Below are 17,422 nucleotides of genomic sequence, written 5' to 3' on the forward strand. Positions count from 1 at the left end.
GGACATCACTGCAGGAGTTCCTCAGGGCAGTGACCTAGGCCCAACCATCTTCAGCTGCTTCATCAGTGACCTTCCTTCAATCGTAAGGTCAGAAGTGGGGATGTTTGCTGATGATTGCACAATGTTCAGCACCATTCGTGACTCCTCAGATACCGTAGCAGTCCATATCCAAATGCAGCAAGACCTGGACAATATCCAGGCTTGTGCTGACAAGTGGCAAGTAACAGTCGTGCAACACAAGTGCCAGGCAATGACCATCTCCAATAAGAGAGAATCCAACCATCGCCCCTTGATGTTCAATGGCATTATCATCGCTGAATGCTCCACTATCACCATCCTGGGGGTTACCATTGAAACTGAACTGGACTAGCCATATAAATACTGTGGCTACAAGAGCAGGTCAGAGGCTAGGAACAGTGCGGCGAGTAACTCGCCTCCTGACTCCCCAAAGGCTGAACAGCAGCTACACAGCACAAGTCAGGAGTGTGATGAAATACTCCCTGCTTGCCTAGATGGGTGCAGCTCCCACAACACTCAAGAAGCTTGTCACTGTCCAGGACAAAGCAGCTCGCTTAGTTGGCACCACATCCACAAACATTCACTCCCTTCACCACCGATGCACAGTAGCAGCAGTGTGTGCCCTCTATAAGATGCACTGCAGGAATTCACCAAGGCTCCTTAGACAGCACCTTCCAAACCCATGACCACTACCATCTAGAAGGACAGATAGATGGGAACACCACCACTTGAAAGTTTCCCTTCAAGTCACTCACCATTCTGATTTGGAAATATATTGCTGGTCCTTCACTGTCACTGGGTCAAAATTCTGGAACTCCCTTTCTAACAGCACTGTGGATGTACCTATACCACATGGGCTGCAGCAGTTTAAGAAGGCAGCTCACCACCGCCTTCTCAAAGGCAACTAGGGATGGGCAATAAATGCTGGCCCAGCCAGCGAAGCCCACATCCCATGAGTGAATAAAAAAAAAAGGAAGGAAAATTGTGTTAATGACAGGTGTCAGGTAGAAAATACAATTGAGAACCAAGCGGAATACAGAAGGTTCAGGGGGGAGGTGACAAAGCAAATAAGAGAAGCAAAAAGGGATTGAAAAAAGACTGGCAGCCAACATAAAGGGGAATCCCAAAGTCTTCTACTGACGCACAAAGAGGGTGGTAAAAGGAGGAGTAGGGCTGATTAGGGTCCAAAAAGGGGATTTACACATGGAGGCAGGGGGCATGGCTGAGGTGTCAAATGAATAATTTGCATCTGTCTTTACCAAGGAAGATGATGCTACCAAGGCCATGGTGACAGAGGAGGAAGCTTTGTCACTAGAAGGATTCAAAATTGATAAGGAAGAAGTGTTGGATAAATTGTCGGTACTTAAAGTTGCCAGGGCACCGGGACCGGATGTGATGCATCCAAGGATATTGAAGGAAATGAGAGTAGAAATTGCAGGGGCACTGACTATAAACTTTCAGTCTTCCCTAGGCTCAGGGAAGGTGCCAGAGGACTGGAGAATTGCAAACAATTGTTCAAAAAAGCTTGTAAGCCCAGCAATTACAGACCAGTCAGTTTAACTTCAGCCGTGGGGAAGCTTCCAGAAACAATTATCCAGGATAGGATTGGTAGTTACATGGAAAAATGTAGGTTGATTAGGAAGAGCCAGCATGGATTTCTAAAGGGAAAATCGTGCTTAACTAACTTGTTGGAGTTTTGAGAAGAGGTAACAGACAGCGTTGATGAGGGTAATGCTGTTGATGTGGTGTACATTGACTTCCAAAAGGCGTTCGATACAGGGCCACAAAACAGACTTTGGAGGAAAGTTATAGCTCATGGAATAAAAAGGACAAGAACAACATGGATACAAAATTGGCTGAGTAATAGGAAACAGAGGGTAACGGTCAATGGATATTTTTCAGGCTGGAGGAAGGTTTGTAGTAGAGTTCCCCAGGTGTCGGTATTGGGACCCTTGCTTTTCCTGATATATATTAATGATCTAGATATTGGTGTACAGGGAACAATTTCAAAATTTGTGGATGATACAAAACTTGGAAGCATTGTAAACTGTGAGGACAGTATAGAACTTCAAAAACAATATTGACACATTGGTGGAGTGGGCAGATAGGTGGCAGATGAAGTTCAATGCAGATAAATGAGAGTGAGGAGATGCATTTTGGTAGGAAGGTCATGGAGAGACAATATAAAATAAGGGGTACAATTCTTAAGGGGGTGCAGGGGAAAGGGACCTGGGTGTATATGTGCATAGACCATTGAAGGTGGCAGGACAGATGGAGAGAGCAGTTAATAAAGCATATAGTATCCTAGGCTTTATTACTAGGGGCATAGAGTACAACAGCAGGGATGTTATGCTAAGCTTATATAAGACACAGTTTAGATCTCAGCTGGAGTATTGTGTACAGTTCTGAGCGCCACACTGTAGGTAGGATGAAACATAGAAACTAGAAACAGGTGTAGGCCATTCAACCCTTCGAACCTGCTCTGCCATTCAATATGATGCCCCTAATATCCAAAAATTTATCAATTTCTTTCTTGGATATACTCAGTGATCCGGCCTCCACAGCCTTCTGTGGTGGAGAATTCCACAGGTTGACCACCCTCTGAATGAAGAAACTTTTCAGCTCAGTCCTAAGTGGCCTGCCCCGTATTCTGAGACTGTGGCCCCTGATTGTAGACTCCCCAATCAGGGGAAACATCCTCCCTGCATCCAGTCTGCCTAGCCCTGTTAGAATTTTATACGTTTCAATCAGATCCCCTTCATTCTTCTAAACTCTAGTGAATATAGGCCTAGTTGAACCAATCTCTCCGCATACGACAGTCCTGCCATGCACAGTATCAGTCTAGTGAACCTTCACTGCGCTCCCTCGATGGCAAGTATATCTCTTCTTAGGCAGGGAGACCAAAACTGCATGCAATACTCCTGGTGTGGTCTCACCAAGGCCTTGTATAACTGCAGTAAGACATCCCTACTTTTGAACTCAAATCCTCTTGCAATGAAGGCCAAAATACCATTTGCCTTCCTAATCGCTTGCCGCACCTGCCTGTTTACTTTCATTGACTGGTATACAAGGACACCCAGATCCCTTTGTACATCCACATTTCCCAATATATCACCATTTAAATAATACTCTGCCTTTCGGTTTTTCACATTGAAGCATATAACTTCATGTTTATCTACGTTATGCTGCATCTGCCATGTGTTTGCCCACACACACAACTTGTCTAAATCGCTCTGAAGCCTGCTCGAGTGCTCCTCACAACCCCGCCCAGTTTTGTGTCATCAGCAAACTTGGAAATATTGCATTTGGTTCCCTCATCCAAGTCATTTACATATATCGTGAATGGCTGGGGCCCAAGCATTGATCCCTGTGGTACACCACTAGTCACAGCCTGCCACCCAGATAAAGACCCATTTATTCCCACTCTCTGTTTCCAGTCTGTCAACCAATTCTCAATCCATGCCAGTATATTACCCCCAATCCCATGTGCTATAATTTTGCCCACTAGCCTCTTATGTGGGATCTTATCAAAAGACTTCCTAAAATCCAAATAAACCACATCCACTGGTTCTCCCTTATCTATTCTACCAGCTACACCCTCAAAAACTCCAGTAGATTAGTTTAGCATGATTTCCCTTTCAGAAACCCATGCTGACTTTGTCTAATCCTGTTAATGCTTTCCAAGTGTTCTGTTGCCACATCTTTTATAATAGACTCTAGCTTTTTCCCCACTACTGGTGTTAGGCTAACTGGTCTGTAATTATCTGTTTTTTTTCTCTCCCTCCTTTTTTAAATAGTGGGGTTACATTTGCTACCCTCCAAACTGTAGGAACTGCTCCAAAGTCTACAGAATTTTGGAAGATGACCACCAATGCATCCAATATTTCCAGGGCCACTTCCTTTAGTACTCTGGGATGTAGATCATCAGGCACTGGGGATTTTTCAGCATTTAACCCCATTAATTTCTCTAGTACCATTTTTTTTTTTACTAACACTGGTTTTCTTCAATTCTTCCCTCTCACTGGACCTTGGTTCCCTAACATTTCTGGGAAATTACTTGTGTCCTCTTTTGTGAAGACAGAATCAAAATATAAGTTCAATTCTTCTGCCATTTCTTTGTTCCCCACTATAATTTCTCCCCTTTCTGACAATAAGGGACCGACATTTGTCTTTGCTAATCTTTTTTTCTTCACATATTTATAGATGCTTTTATAGTCAGTTTTTATGTTCCCTGCAAGTTTACTCTCATGCTCCATTTTCCCCTTCTTTATCAATCTTTTTGCCCACTTTTGCTGAATTTTAAACTGCTCCCAATCCTCAGGCTTGCTGCTTTTCTGGCAATTTTTTATGTCTCCTCTTTGGATCTAATACTATCCCTAATTTCTTTTGTAATCCATAGTTGAGCCACCTATCCTGTTTTATTTTCCTGTTTTATGTGAGCACATTGGACAGAGTGCAGAAGACTTTTACAAGAATGGTTCCAGGGATGAGAAACTTCAGTTATGAAGATAGTTTGGACAGGTTAGGAGGAGAATTGATAGAGCTGTTCAAAATCATGAGGGGGCTGGACAGAGTGGATAGGGAGAAACTGTTTCCACTCATAAAAGGATTGAGAACAAGAGGGCACAGATTTAAAGTGATTTGCAAAAGCAGCAAATGTGATGAGAACATTTTCTTTCACGCAACAAGTGGTTCAAGCCTGGAATGCACTGCCTGGAATTGTGGTGGAGGCAGGTTCAATCGAGGCATTCAAGAGGGCATTAGATGATTATTTGAATAGAAACAATGTGCAAGGGTATGTGGAAAAGGCAGGAGAATGGCACTAAGTCATAAATTGGAGAGCCGATGCAGACACGATGGGCCTCCTTCTGCACCGCTAACAATTCTGTTAAATATATTCAATGACAGAGCACCTACAACTCTCAGGTCAGGAATTCCAAAGATTCACAAGCCTTTGGATAGTGCTATTTCTCATCATTTCAGTCCTAAATGATTCACTCCTTATCTTGAGACTGTGTCCCCATGTTCTAGATTCCCTGGCTGGGGAACCATCTCTGTGTCTAGCCTCTCAAGTCCCTTCAAAATCCTGTATGTTTAAATGAGATCATCTCTCATTCTTCTGAATTCCAGAGAACATACACCCTATTTACTCAGTTTTTCATCATGGGAGAAACCTCACATCCCAGTGAACCTTTGGTGTGCTGCCTCCAAAGCAAGTATATCACTTCTTAAATACCAAAGCTGTGCATGTATTCCAAGCATGCTCTCACCAAACCCCTGCTCATTTGTAGCAAGACTTCTTTATTCTTGTACTCTAATCCTCTTGCAATAAAGGCCAACATGCTATTTGCCTTCCTAATTGTGCCTGCATGCTAAATTTGTGTTCCTTGTATGAGTAAGCCAAAGTCCCTCTGAACATCAACATTTACACATTTCATGACTTATCCTAATTTTACAACCAAAATGAATAACCTTACACTTACTCACATTATAGTCCACCAGCCATCTTGTTGCCCACTCATTTAACCTGACTATATCTCTGCAGCCTCTGTGTCCTCCTTGCGTTCTCACCTAGCTTTGTATCATCAGCAAACATTCTTTTTTGTTCATTCATGGGATGTGGGCATCACTGGCTAGGCCAGCATTTATTGTCCATCCCTAATTACCCTTGAGAAGGTGTGATGAGCGGCTTTCTTGAACCACTGCAGTGTGGGGTGAAGGTAGACGCCGTGGTGTTAGGCAGTTCCAGGATTTATAAACATTGCTCTGTCTCTTTCTTTAAGCCATTAATATAGATTGTAAATAGCAGAGGCTCCAGCATTGATCCTCGTGGCACTCCACTAGTTAACCCCGCAAACTTGGAAATGCTCCATTTATCCCTAATCTTTGCTTCCTGCCTGTTTACCAATCCTATATCCATGCTAATATATTACCCCCAACTCCATGAGCCCTTATCTTGAGTATAAAAGCTTTTGTGTGGTAGTTTACTGAATGCCTTTTGGAAATCCAAGTATACTACATCTACTGGCTCTCCTTTATCCACCTTACTGGTTATATCCTCAAAAAACTCTTAATAAATTTGTCAAACATGATTTCCGTTTTGTAAAACCGTGTTGACTGTATCTGATCACACTATAATTTTCTAAGTGCATTGTTCAAACTTTCTTAATAATAGATTCCAGCACTTCCCCAATGACTGATATCAGGCTAACTGGGTTGTCGTTCCCAGCTTTCTTGAGTATTAGTGTTACATTTGCTAACTTCCAATCCACCAGGAGAGTTCTGAACTTTCGGAAAATCATAACCAACCCATCCACTATCACTGCAGTTCTCTCTTTCAGGACCCACTTATCAGATTTTAGTTCCTTAAGCTTCTCCAGTACTTTTTCTCTGTTGATATTAATTAACTTAAATTCCTTACTCTTATTAGCCACTAGACTATCTACTATTTTTGGAGAAATGTTCTTCATATTGCGCTCATTTTCTTTGGTGCACAGGCACTATTCGACATATTTTAAAAGCCTTTCATATCAAAAACATTGAATTTACTCAGAAACTGACCAGTGTGCAGTGAATAAACTATTAAATGGTTCAGCGACTTTAAATCATGTTACTCACAAATGGAGGACCAAACTCCCTTACCCAGAATGCTAATTTTTGGCAATAAGCCCATTTTCAGTCATATTATTCAACTGCAGCAGGTTGTCACTGGTCAAAGATTACTTTTTAAATGTAAACAAAAGAATTACATTCTATTACATTGCCTGATTGCACTGGTCATGGAAGATTTCATGTTTCTGATTCTGCAATGAATTTTAGCAAAACATGAAACGTAACCAAATCGATGTTATTTCAAGTATATCTTGGGCACAATTTCCCCATTGTGCCCAAAGCGGGAACTCTATCGCATGTAACGACCAATGATTGAAAATATTTTCAGAGAAGAATGCAAAAGTCCTTGATCAGAATGGAATTATTCTGGATGCAAACCCATGCCCCGGGGTCCCACCACAGCAACATGTTAATTGCAGAACTAAGCACTCAGACAGCTAGGTTTTCTGACTGTAATTTAGCAAATAAACAGAGTTAAAGCAGCAATCTTCAATGATGATATGGATAAAAAGTCCCTTCAGTGGCAGATCCAAATAAATACTGCACTAAGTATTTATTTGCAACAGTTATTACCTTCCTCATTTGGGACTGCATAAGAAAGTTTTGGCCCTGCAAACGTAACAGTTAAGTTGTTATTGTATGCAGCCTCAGCAGTATGGTAACTGGAAGGAACAAAGTTTTCAATCTCTATATTGCTGTTCTCCTAAACCGGCAGCTGTAAACTAAATAGTGCAGTGCATTTACCTTCTAACTATTGCTGGAAGTATTTACTGAGAAAGTCAGAGGCTTAAATTGCAGGCCTGGAAACCAAAGTCAGGGTAAAAACATGGCACTCCTCGTCTTCCTTTTCATGATTGGAATTTGAGGAAGCATATTATGTAGTGGTACAGCTCCATTGTTGCACGTGGGGTGGGGAATGGGGAAAGAGAGACTGAAGCAGATTATTTGTTGTTTATTATATCTAGTTGATAATTTAAGGCCGGGATTTTCCAGGCCCGATGTGGTGGGTCTCATCACGGCGGATGTGGCGAGCCAACCAAAAGTCATAGAAACATAGAAAATAGCAGGAGTAGGCCATTCAGCCCTTTGAGCCTGCTCCGCCATTCATTATGGTCGTGGCTGATCATCCAACTCAATAGCCTGCTCCCGCTTTCTCCCCATATCCTTTGATCCCTTTCGTCCCAAGAGCTATATCTAACTCCTTCTTGAAAACATACAATGTTTTGGCCTCAACTACTTTCTGTAGTAGCGAATTCCACAGGCTCACCACTCTCTGGGTGAAGAAATTTCTCCTTGTCTCAGTCCTAAATAGTCTACCCCGTATCCTCAGACTGTGATCCCTGGTTCTGGACTCCCCCACCATTGGGAACATCCTTCCTGCATCTACCCTGTCTAGTCCTGTTCCACTGACTTCGGGGGAACCAGAATGACCTGCTGGCGGGAAGGGCCAGAAAAGTCCAGTCGAGGTCTCTGTCTGGGGATAATCATTTGGTATTATTAGAGTGGGTGCCTAATTTAATGCATGCTCCTAGTAAATCTGTCTAATGTAAGTTAATTAAGAAGTTCCAAATAACACTTGTGACTTACAAAATTTTGGTATCATGTTTATTAAACTTAAACTTAACTTCCAATAAGAGAAATTAAGAAATTTAATTTAAGCATATGAACTCAGGCATGGGTGTAGCACCAAATATCTATTTGTAAAGCATTCTGGAGGAGCAGAAGGAATGGGAGAAAGTCGAGGAACTAGGAGACAGACATTCAAGGCCCGCTGTTAACTAATGCAACATCAAGTATACAAGTATGCCATACAGATACTGGCATCTCAGCAAGGAACTATGCATGTGCAGTATGTAGCCCAGGGATGTGCTTTCAGACCCCATGTCAGTCTCTGGAACCAGAGTGCCAGCCCTGCAACCCTTACGCAGTGCTTCCATCATAGTGCAGCAGGAGTGCAGAGAACTCTTGGTCCTGTGGTACGCTCTAGACACTGAGGAAGTATCAGTTTAGAAACAGGCTAATGTGGAGCTCATGTTCCAACAGGAATGCCAAAAGGACAGCTACAGACCCATTAGCCTTAATTAAATCCTATGTAAAATAAGAGCAAGTATTATTGGGGTATATTTGAAGATTATCTGTACAATAATAATCTAGCAAATGTCAGGCTTCATGGGGTCAGAAAAGTTACAGTGTGCATTTGTCAAAAGTTCAATACACAAGGCTATTATTTAAGCTGAAGATTGTGGGAAGCTGGAATAATCTTGGGTAGGAATACAAGACTGACTGAAAGACAGAAATAACAGGGTACTTTATTGGAAGAATTACATTTGGGTGGCAGTGATGGGGCATTTACTGAATGGATGCACAAGGCTGAGTAGTGGACTGTTTCTAATTTATAACAATGACAAATGCAGAAACCCAATGAAATCTGGTCAAGTTTGCAGAGAACACCAAATGAGGGAAGGCAGTGGGATCAGAACAGGCAGCTCAGAAATTACAAACCGAGTTGAACAAAATATTTACATAGGCAGAATAATAGTAGATGATATCTATTATAGACATGTAAGGTACTGTATATAAGGAGGAAAAATAGGCCACACATGTATTCCATGAATGGCTTTCCATTAGTTAAGAAAAAAGTTAAAGGACATCTATGTGTCTAGATGCAATAGTAAACATGGCCAACCAATAGACAGCATCAACAAAGCCAATAGATTGTTGAATTAAAGTTAAAACAGTAGAACATAGGTCAGACAAAGTCACTATCAAACTGAAGAATGATCTTGTCAGATTACATGTCAGATATTGCATTCAATTTAGTCACCAAGGTAGAAGGAAAGCATTAATCATTGGACACAAGTGCAGAGAATAACCAAATGTCTGTTCCTAGCAGGTTTGAACCACAAGGAAAGATTTGAGAAACTTGGGCTTTTCAAACTTAAAATGAGGCATTTGAAAACTAAGTTTAAGGTGATATATAAGTATAACAAATAGTTTGAAAAAAGGCAAATGCAGAAAATTACTTTAAATTAATAAATTGAGAGAGTAACATAAAGGGGCCACAGGTTAAAATGAGTAATAGCTAATTTAGGCCCGATATCAGGAAATTATTATCTCTCAGATTGGTTAACACATGAATAGTAATTAGTCCCCTAATATCACCACTCTATAGTTCTTGCACACCTGTGATTTCCCTGCAGATTTGCTCCTTTCAAGTTTCTTAACATCACCATAAGAACATAACAAATAGAAGCAGCAGTAGGACATTCAGCTATTTGGCCCCTCAAGCCAGTTAATAAAATTATGGTTGATCTGAGTGTGGCCTTAATTTCACTTTCCTCCCTGTCCCACATAACCCTTTACTCCTTTGTCAATCAAAAAATTGTCTAACTCAGGCTTGAATATATTCAATGACCCAGCCTCCACTGCTCACTGGGGGAAGAGAATGCTAAACACGAATGACCCTCAAAAGAAATTCCTTCTCATCATTCTGTCCTTGCCCCCTTCAAGGACATCCCCTCTTTCTAACACTACAATGTATTCCCTAATCAGTTCAGATATATTGTAGAACATAAATGTTGCTTTTAAGCTGACAACAGTCAAAAACATTATTAGTGGATATATGTCTCCAAAAACTTCAACTTCCATAAGCCCAATATCGACTTCCAGCATATGGCCTGTCACAATCTGCTCTTGGTAGGAAAGAGGTTTGAGATAACCAGCATAAGGCTGCTACCACTCAAAGGTAAAGGAAACTATCTAATGTATGGCAGGATATTTTGCAGAGAGCAGTGCACGTATCCGAATAGGCATTATTGATTAAGATTCAGAATACCCAGGTGGCTAAACTTAAAAAGCAAAATAAGTATGAGACTGAGTGCGTGTGCTTAAGGAGATTAGTGAACATTGTAAATTGCCTACCACTTATATGACAGTCTTTTTAGTTTCTTATAATATACCTAAAATATTTGTTATTTTTGGTGTCAGCCTTGGCTCAGTGATAGTACTCTTGTCTAAGTTAGAAAGTTGCACAGTACATGATCCAGACTGACAGCTCACTGCAGTACTGAGGGAGCATAACACTGTTGGGGGTCTTATGCATAAGATGTTAAACTGAGACTGCAACTGCCTTCTCTGGTGCATGTAAAACATCCCATGGTCTATTCAAAGAAAAGCATGGAGCTCTCCTCTATTTTCATCTACTTCATGAAAACAGATCACCTGTTAAGGCATCTCACTGCAGTTTGTATGACCTTGTTGCACACAAAGTGGCTGTCACGTTTCTCCACGTTAAAATAGTGACCACACTTCAGAACTTCTGAATTAATTGCAAAGCAATTAGAGGCAATGAAAAAGTACTATTAAAGGCACATCAATAACAACTGCAAATGTTTTCCTTCCCATTTGTCCTTTGTTATTGTCAGCATATTAGTACATAAATTTGGGTTAACAATACTCTTATGAAATCATTCAGGGAAACAAGGTTGATAACTGCAAACTCGTAGGCCTGCATGTAAGATAACGCACTGAAATGCTTACATATAAATTAACTGACAGTTCACTCACTCATCTCAACCTTAGACACCCCTGCTCCAAGCAATACTGAACTCTTATGCCCACTCTTGGAGCACCATCTGACCCTTACCTCCTCCGCACTGATCAGCAGTATTGACTTCGGTTACTCTTACGGGTGGCATTATGATCACTATTTTCAATATTAAATGTGTCACGCATAATAGCAGTCATTTTATAGTTGAGAGACAGTGCTCACTGCTCACCTCTAATTACCTGAAGGGCATTAAGAATTGACCGTAGTCACATATAAGCCAGGCTACAAAGGGGTGACAGGTTCCTTTTCCTGAAGAACGTTAATGAACCGATTTTGTTTTTATGGCAATCGAGCAGCTTTCATGGTAATTTCTTCAGGTGTCTTTTAGTGCCTTCAGTTAACAATCTAACTTGAAGACATAAGCCTCTTCCAAAAGCTTGGGTATGCAGTTGACCTTTTTTGCCCAAAGCTGTGACTCTGAGCTGAATTTATATTGTGCAATCTAAACAAATGCAGCACACACAATTTTCCAGAAGGCATCAGTACTATTCAGTCAGCTATACTGATAGGATATTTTTCTCCACCTTCTAGTACTTTCTGCCTAATAGCTTTTCTTCAAATAATTTAGTAAACCAAGAGGAAATGTTTCAAAAGCTTTACTACATATTTAAGTGTTTTTAATAAAAGGGAGGCTGTGCATGTATTATTTAGGTTTGAGAGTGAGAGACAGAAACACTAATGTTCTGATTATACCCTTGTAGCCTTGGACTTGTATTCTATGAAGTATATGAAACTCATGAGGGGCAGAGGAGCGGGAAGAGACAGCATGTGCACATTCTTCATTTAACATTTAAATTTCAAACAAGCACAAGTAAAATTTTGTGACCAACTAATTACTCATCTGTTGTTTGCAGAAGAGGTCAAGACTAATGGCATATACCTATGAGGTTCTAATTTCAAACACTGATGAGATGGGGTGAAAGAGAGAGAAAGAGACACAATTGAAAAGAAAAGGGGAAGTGAAACAGAATAGTGGGGAGTGGGTGGCGTAGTGGTAATATCTCTGGACTAGTAATCCGGGAGCTCAGGCTAATGTTCTGCAGACATGGGTTCAAATCCCACCATGTCAGCTGGTGGAATTTAAATTCAATTAATAAATCTGGAATTGAAAGCTATCATGAAACTATCAATTATTGAAAAACCCATCTGATTCACTAATGTCCTTTACGGAAGGATATCTGACATTCTTACCTGGTCTGGCCAACCTGTGCCTTCTGGCCCACAGTAGTTGACTCTTAACTGCCCTCTGACATGGCCATTCAGTTCAAGGGCAATTAGGGGTGGGCAACAAATGCTGGCCTTGCCAGTGATGCCCATGTCCCATGACCAAATTTTTAAAAAAGGACCAAAATAGAAGTAAGAATGTAAAGTTTCGGGGAGAGATGCATAAGAGAAAGCCGACACAAAGCAGAGGGAAAGGGCAGTAAAAGGCATTAGAGAGCCAGGTAAGAGAGCAACCATGTTTCTCTGGCTTACCATGTGCAATGCCACAGGAGGTCAACTAGTTTAACTTTAAAATCATTTAAGGAAACATTACCTTGTAAACTCAAGGACGTTGAGCAGTTCATATTTTTCTTCTTGCCCAAGCTACAATAGAAAAAAAGATTTATTAAATCACCAAATAAAGCCCATTGATCTGTGCTTTTCTTTCTGAACTTCAAACCCTATCAAGAGAAAAATAATAAAACAAAAGCCAAGTGTTTTTCATTGATTTTGCTTTAATGTCATTCTGCTAAATATTGGAGAAAATAGACAGTTCTTTTTAAAGCTGTCAGTCAGAATCTATATTTTGCGTGGTATTGACCAGTACACCTCAACAAGGCTTAGCACCACAAGAAAAATTTACCTGATTGTGAAAGTCAAAACCCCATTGGTAATAACATTAAAAAATTACCTATTCTACTTATGGAATTTCCTGTTTCTTGAATAATATAATAACACTTAAATTGTTTTATCATGTCAGAACAGTCACACAATAAATTGCTTTTAAACGCACTGACTTGTTTTGGCATATGCCAACATTGCTCAACAAACAGAAATGCATTGTCAATGAATCATCTTTCATTGTATTGGTTGGGTTCATATGATGGCTAAGTCAAGGAAAAGCCCTTGCTCTTCTTACAATGGTGTCAGGAGAACTTCAATGTCCACCATGGATGACATACAAGAGTAAGCATTCTGAGTTCATGCCAGTGACAAGCAACCTAAACTGGCACTCGCACAATGGATGAAAAATCACAAACAGCACAGTTGCCTTTTACCAAAATGAGTAGGTAGGGAGGAAGCTCTGTATGCAGAAGCTGAGCAAATTCAAAAAAAAAGTGAGCAATACGTGGAGTAAGTGAACCAATATTCTTCATAACAATGGAGGAGGAAATATTAAATGGGAGGTCCCCACTTGTGTAGTGATGGTTAATTTTTTAAGATTGGGATCAAGGTACAAGTTGGGAGCATCATTCTGCTTCTGTTTGTTATTCCTGACAAAGGAATGTTTTTGATTATACTTCCAGCATCATCATCCTTCACTTTGATGAGACCAACCAACTAAAAATGTTCAAATTAAAGTAGTAAGGCAACCTTAACCTGATTAGTTTTTGAACATGGACATTCAATAAGAAAGGTGAGCTATTTCTCCTTTGAATAGCTATTGCCTATTTATTGTTCTTCTTCCCCAATATAGCAATTTTTTTTTTTTAAGAACAGCTATTGGAGGACCTTAATGATCTAACTAAAATTTCACATGAAATAAAAAAAACATCATTTTACAACATGACGATACTTCATTCACAACACAATCCTTCCTAATTGGGGATTTTAAAAAATAAATCCTGTGCATTCCTTCAAAACGAATAGAACTGCTTCTAGCTAAGGAAATGGGAGCTTAAACTTAAGAAATCATTGGGCTTCAAGTCTGATATACTTACAGCTTCTATAATAACAGAATTTGGGGTTCGCCCACTGAAGACAAAGCCCAACTGCTTTGCTGCTCTTACCAATGCCCCTTCATCTGGAAAACAAATTTCATATTATTAAGATCATTTGGTCAATAAGCAATAATACAGAAATGTTACAAAGTGGCTTATACAGCGTACCATTATAGGTAATTTTAGGATAACACAATTCTCCTCAGTTTCTAAAAACTTCTAACTATTAATACGTCCCATAAACCACAAAATTTAGCTTTTACATACAGAAAATGCCTGGCAAAAAATGTGAGAGAATTATAATTTAATTTAAGGACTTGTTTCCTTTTTCAGTCTCCCTACACTGGACAAATCAGTCAAAAAACTACTGTTCTGGAATACTAGATCAGTTTGCTCAGAATCTCGGACAAAATAGGAATTCTGCTGAACTACACTTGGACTCAAAATTAAGGAAATCACAATAAGAATTGGGTAAAGTGCTCCATGCAGCTGACATCAATTTCTTAAAAAAGCACAAGTTTGAAGTTGACTACGACATGCTTCTGCAAATGTCTGCATTTGTCTTTCTTGGTTTGCTGAATTCGCAAAGATGTGTGTCTTAGACCAAGTTCCGATGAAAGATCATCAACCTAAAACGTTAGCTGTCTCTCTCTTTTGCGAAGCTGCCTGACGTGCTGAGTGTCTCCAGTACTTTCTTGGATCATTGCTATATTCACCAATAGATATTGCATGAAACACAATAGCTGTTGGACAATGAGCAAAATCAATGTGTCCATGTATTACGCTATGTAACAGGATGATGACATGCAAGTTTATTCCTACCCCTTGAAAACAATACATGTTCTCAGCATCAACATGGTAAACTGAGAAACAATCCTAAAGGAAGAAAAAAAAATGGGTGCTCAAGTCAACTCAAGAACATTCCTTACATCTAAGAGGGAATGAAGAAGTCTGAATACAGGATACTTACATACCTTCAGTTTGGAATAATATTGGATATAATATATGGGTCATTTTATCCAGAGTTTGTGAAATAGAAGAAAGTAAAATATTTGACATTACACTGTGAGGGCCTTCCCATGATTCAGTATGCACAGACTTCACTAAACATAGACACTAGGAGGAGTGCGCCATTCGGCCCTTCGAGCCTGCTCCGCCATTCAATGTGATCATGGTTGACTCTCAACTCAGTCCTAAATGGCCTGCCCCGTATCCTGAGACTGTGGCCCCTGGTTCTAGACTCCCCAATCAGGGGAAACATCCTCCCTGCATCCAGTCTGTCTAGCCCTGTTAGAATTTTATATATTTCAATCAGATCCCCTTCATTCTTCTAAACTCTAGTGAATACAGGCCCAGTTGAACCAATCTCTCCTCATACGAGTCTTGCCATCCCCGGTATCAGCCTAGTGAATCTTCGCTGCATTCCCTCTATGGCAAGTATATCTTTTCTTAGGTAGGGAGACCCAAACTGCATGCAAAATCCAAGGCCCTGTATAACTGCAGTAAGACATCCCTACTTCTGAACTCAAATCCTCTTGCAATGAAGGCCAACATACCATCTGCCTTCCTAATTGCTTGCTGCACCTGCCTGTTTACTTTCATTGACTGGTATACAAGGACACCCAGATCCCTTTGCACATCCACATTTCCCAATATATCACCATTTAAATAATACTCTGCCTTTCGGTTTTTCACACCGAAGCTATTAACTTCACATTTATCCATGTTATACTGCATCTGCCATGTGTTTGCCCACACATACTACTGGTCTAAATCGCCCTGAAGCCTCCTTGCATGCTCCTCACAACACGGCCCAGTTTTGTATCGTCAGCAAACTTGGAAATATTGCATTTGGTTCCCTCATCCAAGTCATTTATATATATATATATATATATATATACATATATAGTGAATAGTTGGGACCCAAGCACTGATCACTGCAGTACACCACTAATCACTGCTGCCACCCGGAAAAAGACCCATTTATTCCCATTTTCTGTTTCCTGTCTATCAACCAATTCTCAATCCATGCTCGTATATTACCCCCAATCCTATGTGCTTTTAACTTTGCCGACTAGCCTCTTATGTGGGACCTTATCAAAAGCCTTCTTAAAATCCAAATACACCACATCCACTGGTTCTCCCTTATCTATTCTGCCAGTTACATCCTCAAAAACTCCCTTAGATTAGTTAAGCATGATTTCCCTTTCATAAACCCATGCTGACTTTATCTAATCCCGTTAATGCTTTCCAAATGTCATGTTATCACATCTTTTATAATAGACTCTAGCTAACTGGTCTATAATTCTCTGTTTATTCTCTCCCTCTTTTTTTAAATAGTGGGGTTTCATTTGCCACCCTCCAATCTGTAGGAACTGCTCCAGAGTCTATAGAATTTTAAAAGATGACTACCAATGGCATATTTCCAGGGCTTCTTCCTTTAGTACTCTGGGGTGTAGATTATCAGGTCCTGGGAATTTTTCAGCCTCTAACCCCATTAATCTCTCTAGCACTATCTTTTCCCACTAATATTGATTTTCTTCAATTCCTCCATCTCACTAGACCTTTGGTTCCCTAACATTTCTGGGAAATTATTTGTGTCCTCTTTTGTGAAGACAGAACCAAAATATATGTTCAATTCTACTGCCATTTCTTTGTTCCCCATTATAATTTTCCTGTTTCTGACTGTAAGGGACCAATGTTTGTCTTCGCTAATGTTTTTCTCCTCACATATTTATAAAAGCTTTTACAGTCAGTTTTTATGTTCCTTGCAATTTACTCTCATACTCCATTTTCCCCTTCTTGATCAATCTTTTTGTCCACTTTTGCTGAATTTTAAACTGCTCCAAATCCTCAGGCTTGCTGCTTTTTCTCGCAATTTTATATGTCTCCTCATTGTATAGAAACTAGGAGCAGGAGTAGGCCATTCAGCCATTCGAGCCTGCTCCGCCATTCATTATGATCATGGCTGATCTTTCAACTCTACAGCCTGCTCCTGCTTTCTCCCCATATCTTTCGTTCCCTTTTTCCCCCAAGAGCTATATCTAACTCCTTCTTGAAAACATACAATGTTTTGGCCTCAACTACTTTCTGTGGTAGCGAATTCCAAAGGCTCACCGCTCTCTGGGTGAAAAAATTTCTCTTCATCTCAGTCCTAAATGCATTTAATACTATCCTTAATTTCTTTTGTAAGCCACCTTTCCTATTTTATTTTTGCGCCAGACAGGAATGAATAATTGTTGCAATTCATACACACGTT

The 17,422-nt window shown here is 40.2% G+C and overlaps 1 protein-coding gene and 1 long non-coding RNA gene across 7 annotated transcripts in view; both read right to left on the bottom strand.

Moving 5' to 3' along the window:
- Positions 1-17,422, bottom strand: part of LOC144683762 (uncharacterized) — a 1,025,508-nt gene that overhangs the window by 741,250 nt on the left and 266,836 nt on the right. The gene's annotated exons all lie outside the window — the stretch shown is intronic.
- Positions 1-17,422, bottom strand: part of atp8a1 (ATPase phospholipid transporting 8A1) — a 488,126-nt gene that overhangs the window by 244,837 nt on the left and 225,867 nt on the right. For all 6 annotated transcript variants that reach the window (XR_013577307.1, XM_078546849.1, XM_078546831.1 and 3 more), the window contains 2 exons: positions 14,164-14,246; positions 12,777-12,826 (listed from right to left, as the gene is read on the bottom strand). Coding sequence is in view for 5 of the 6 variants with exons in the window: in XM_078546849.1 (XP_078402975.1) it covers positions 12,777-12,826; positions 14,164-14,246 (133 nt within the window). In the remaining variant the exon portion in view is untranslated. The remainder of the gene's footprint in view (positions 1-12,776; positions 12,827-14,163; positions 14,247-17,422) is intronic.

Source organism: Cetorhinus maximus, chromosome 1, assembly GCF_964194155.1.
Source record: "Cetorhinus maximus chromosome 1, sCetMax3.hap1.1, whole genome shotgun sequence".
Lineage (NCBI taxonomy): Eukaryota > Metazoa > Chordata > Chondrichthyes > Lamniformes > Cetorhinidae > Cetorhinus > Cetorhinus maximus.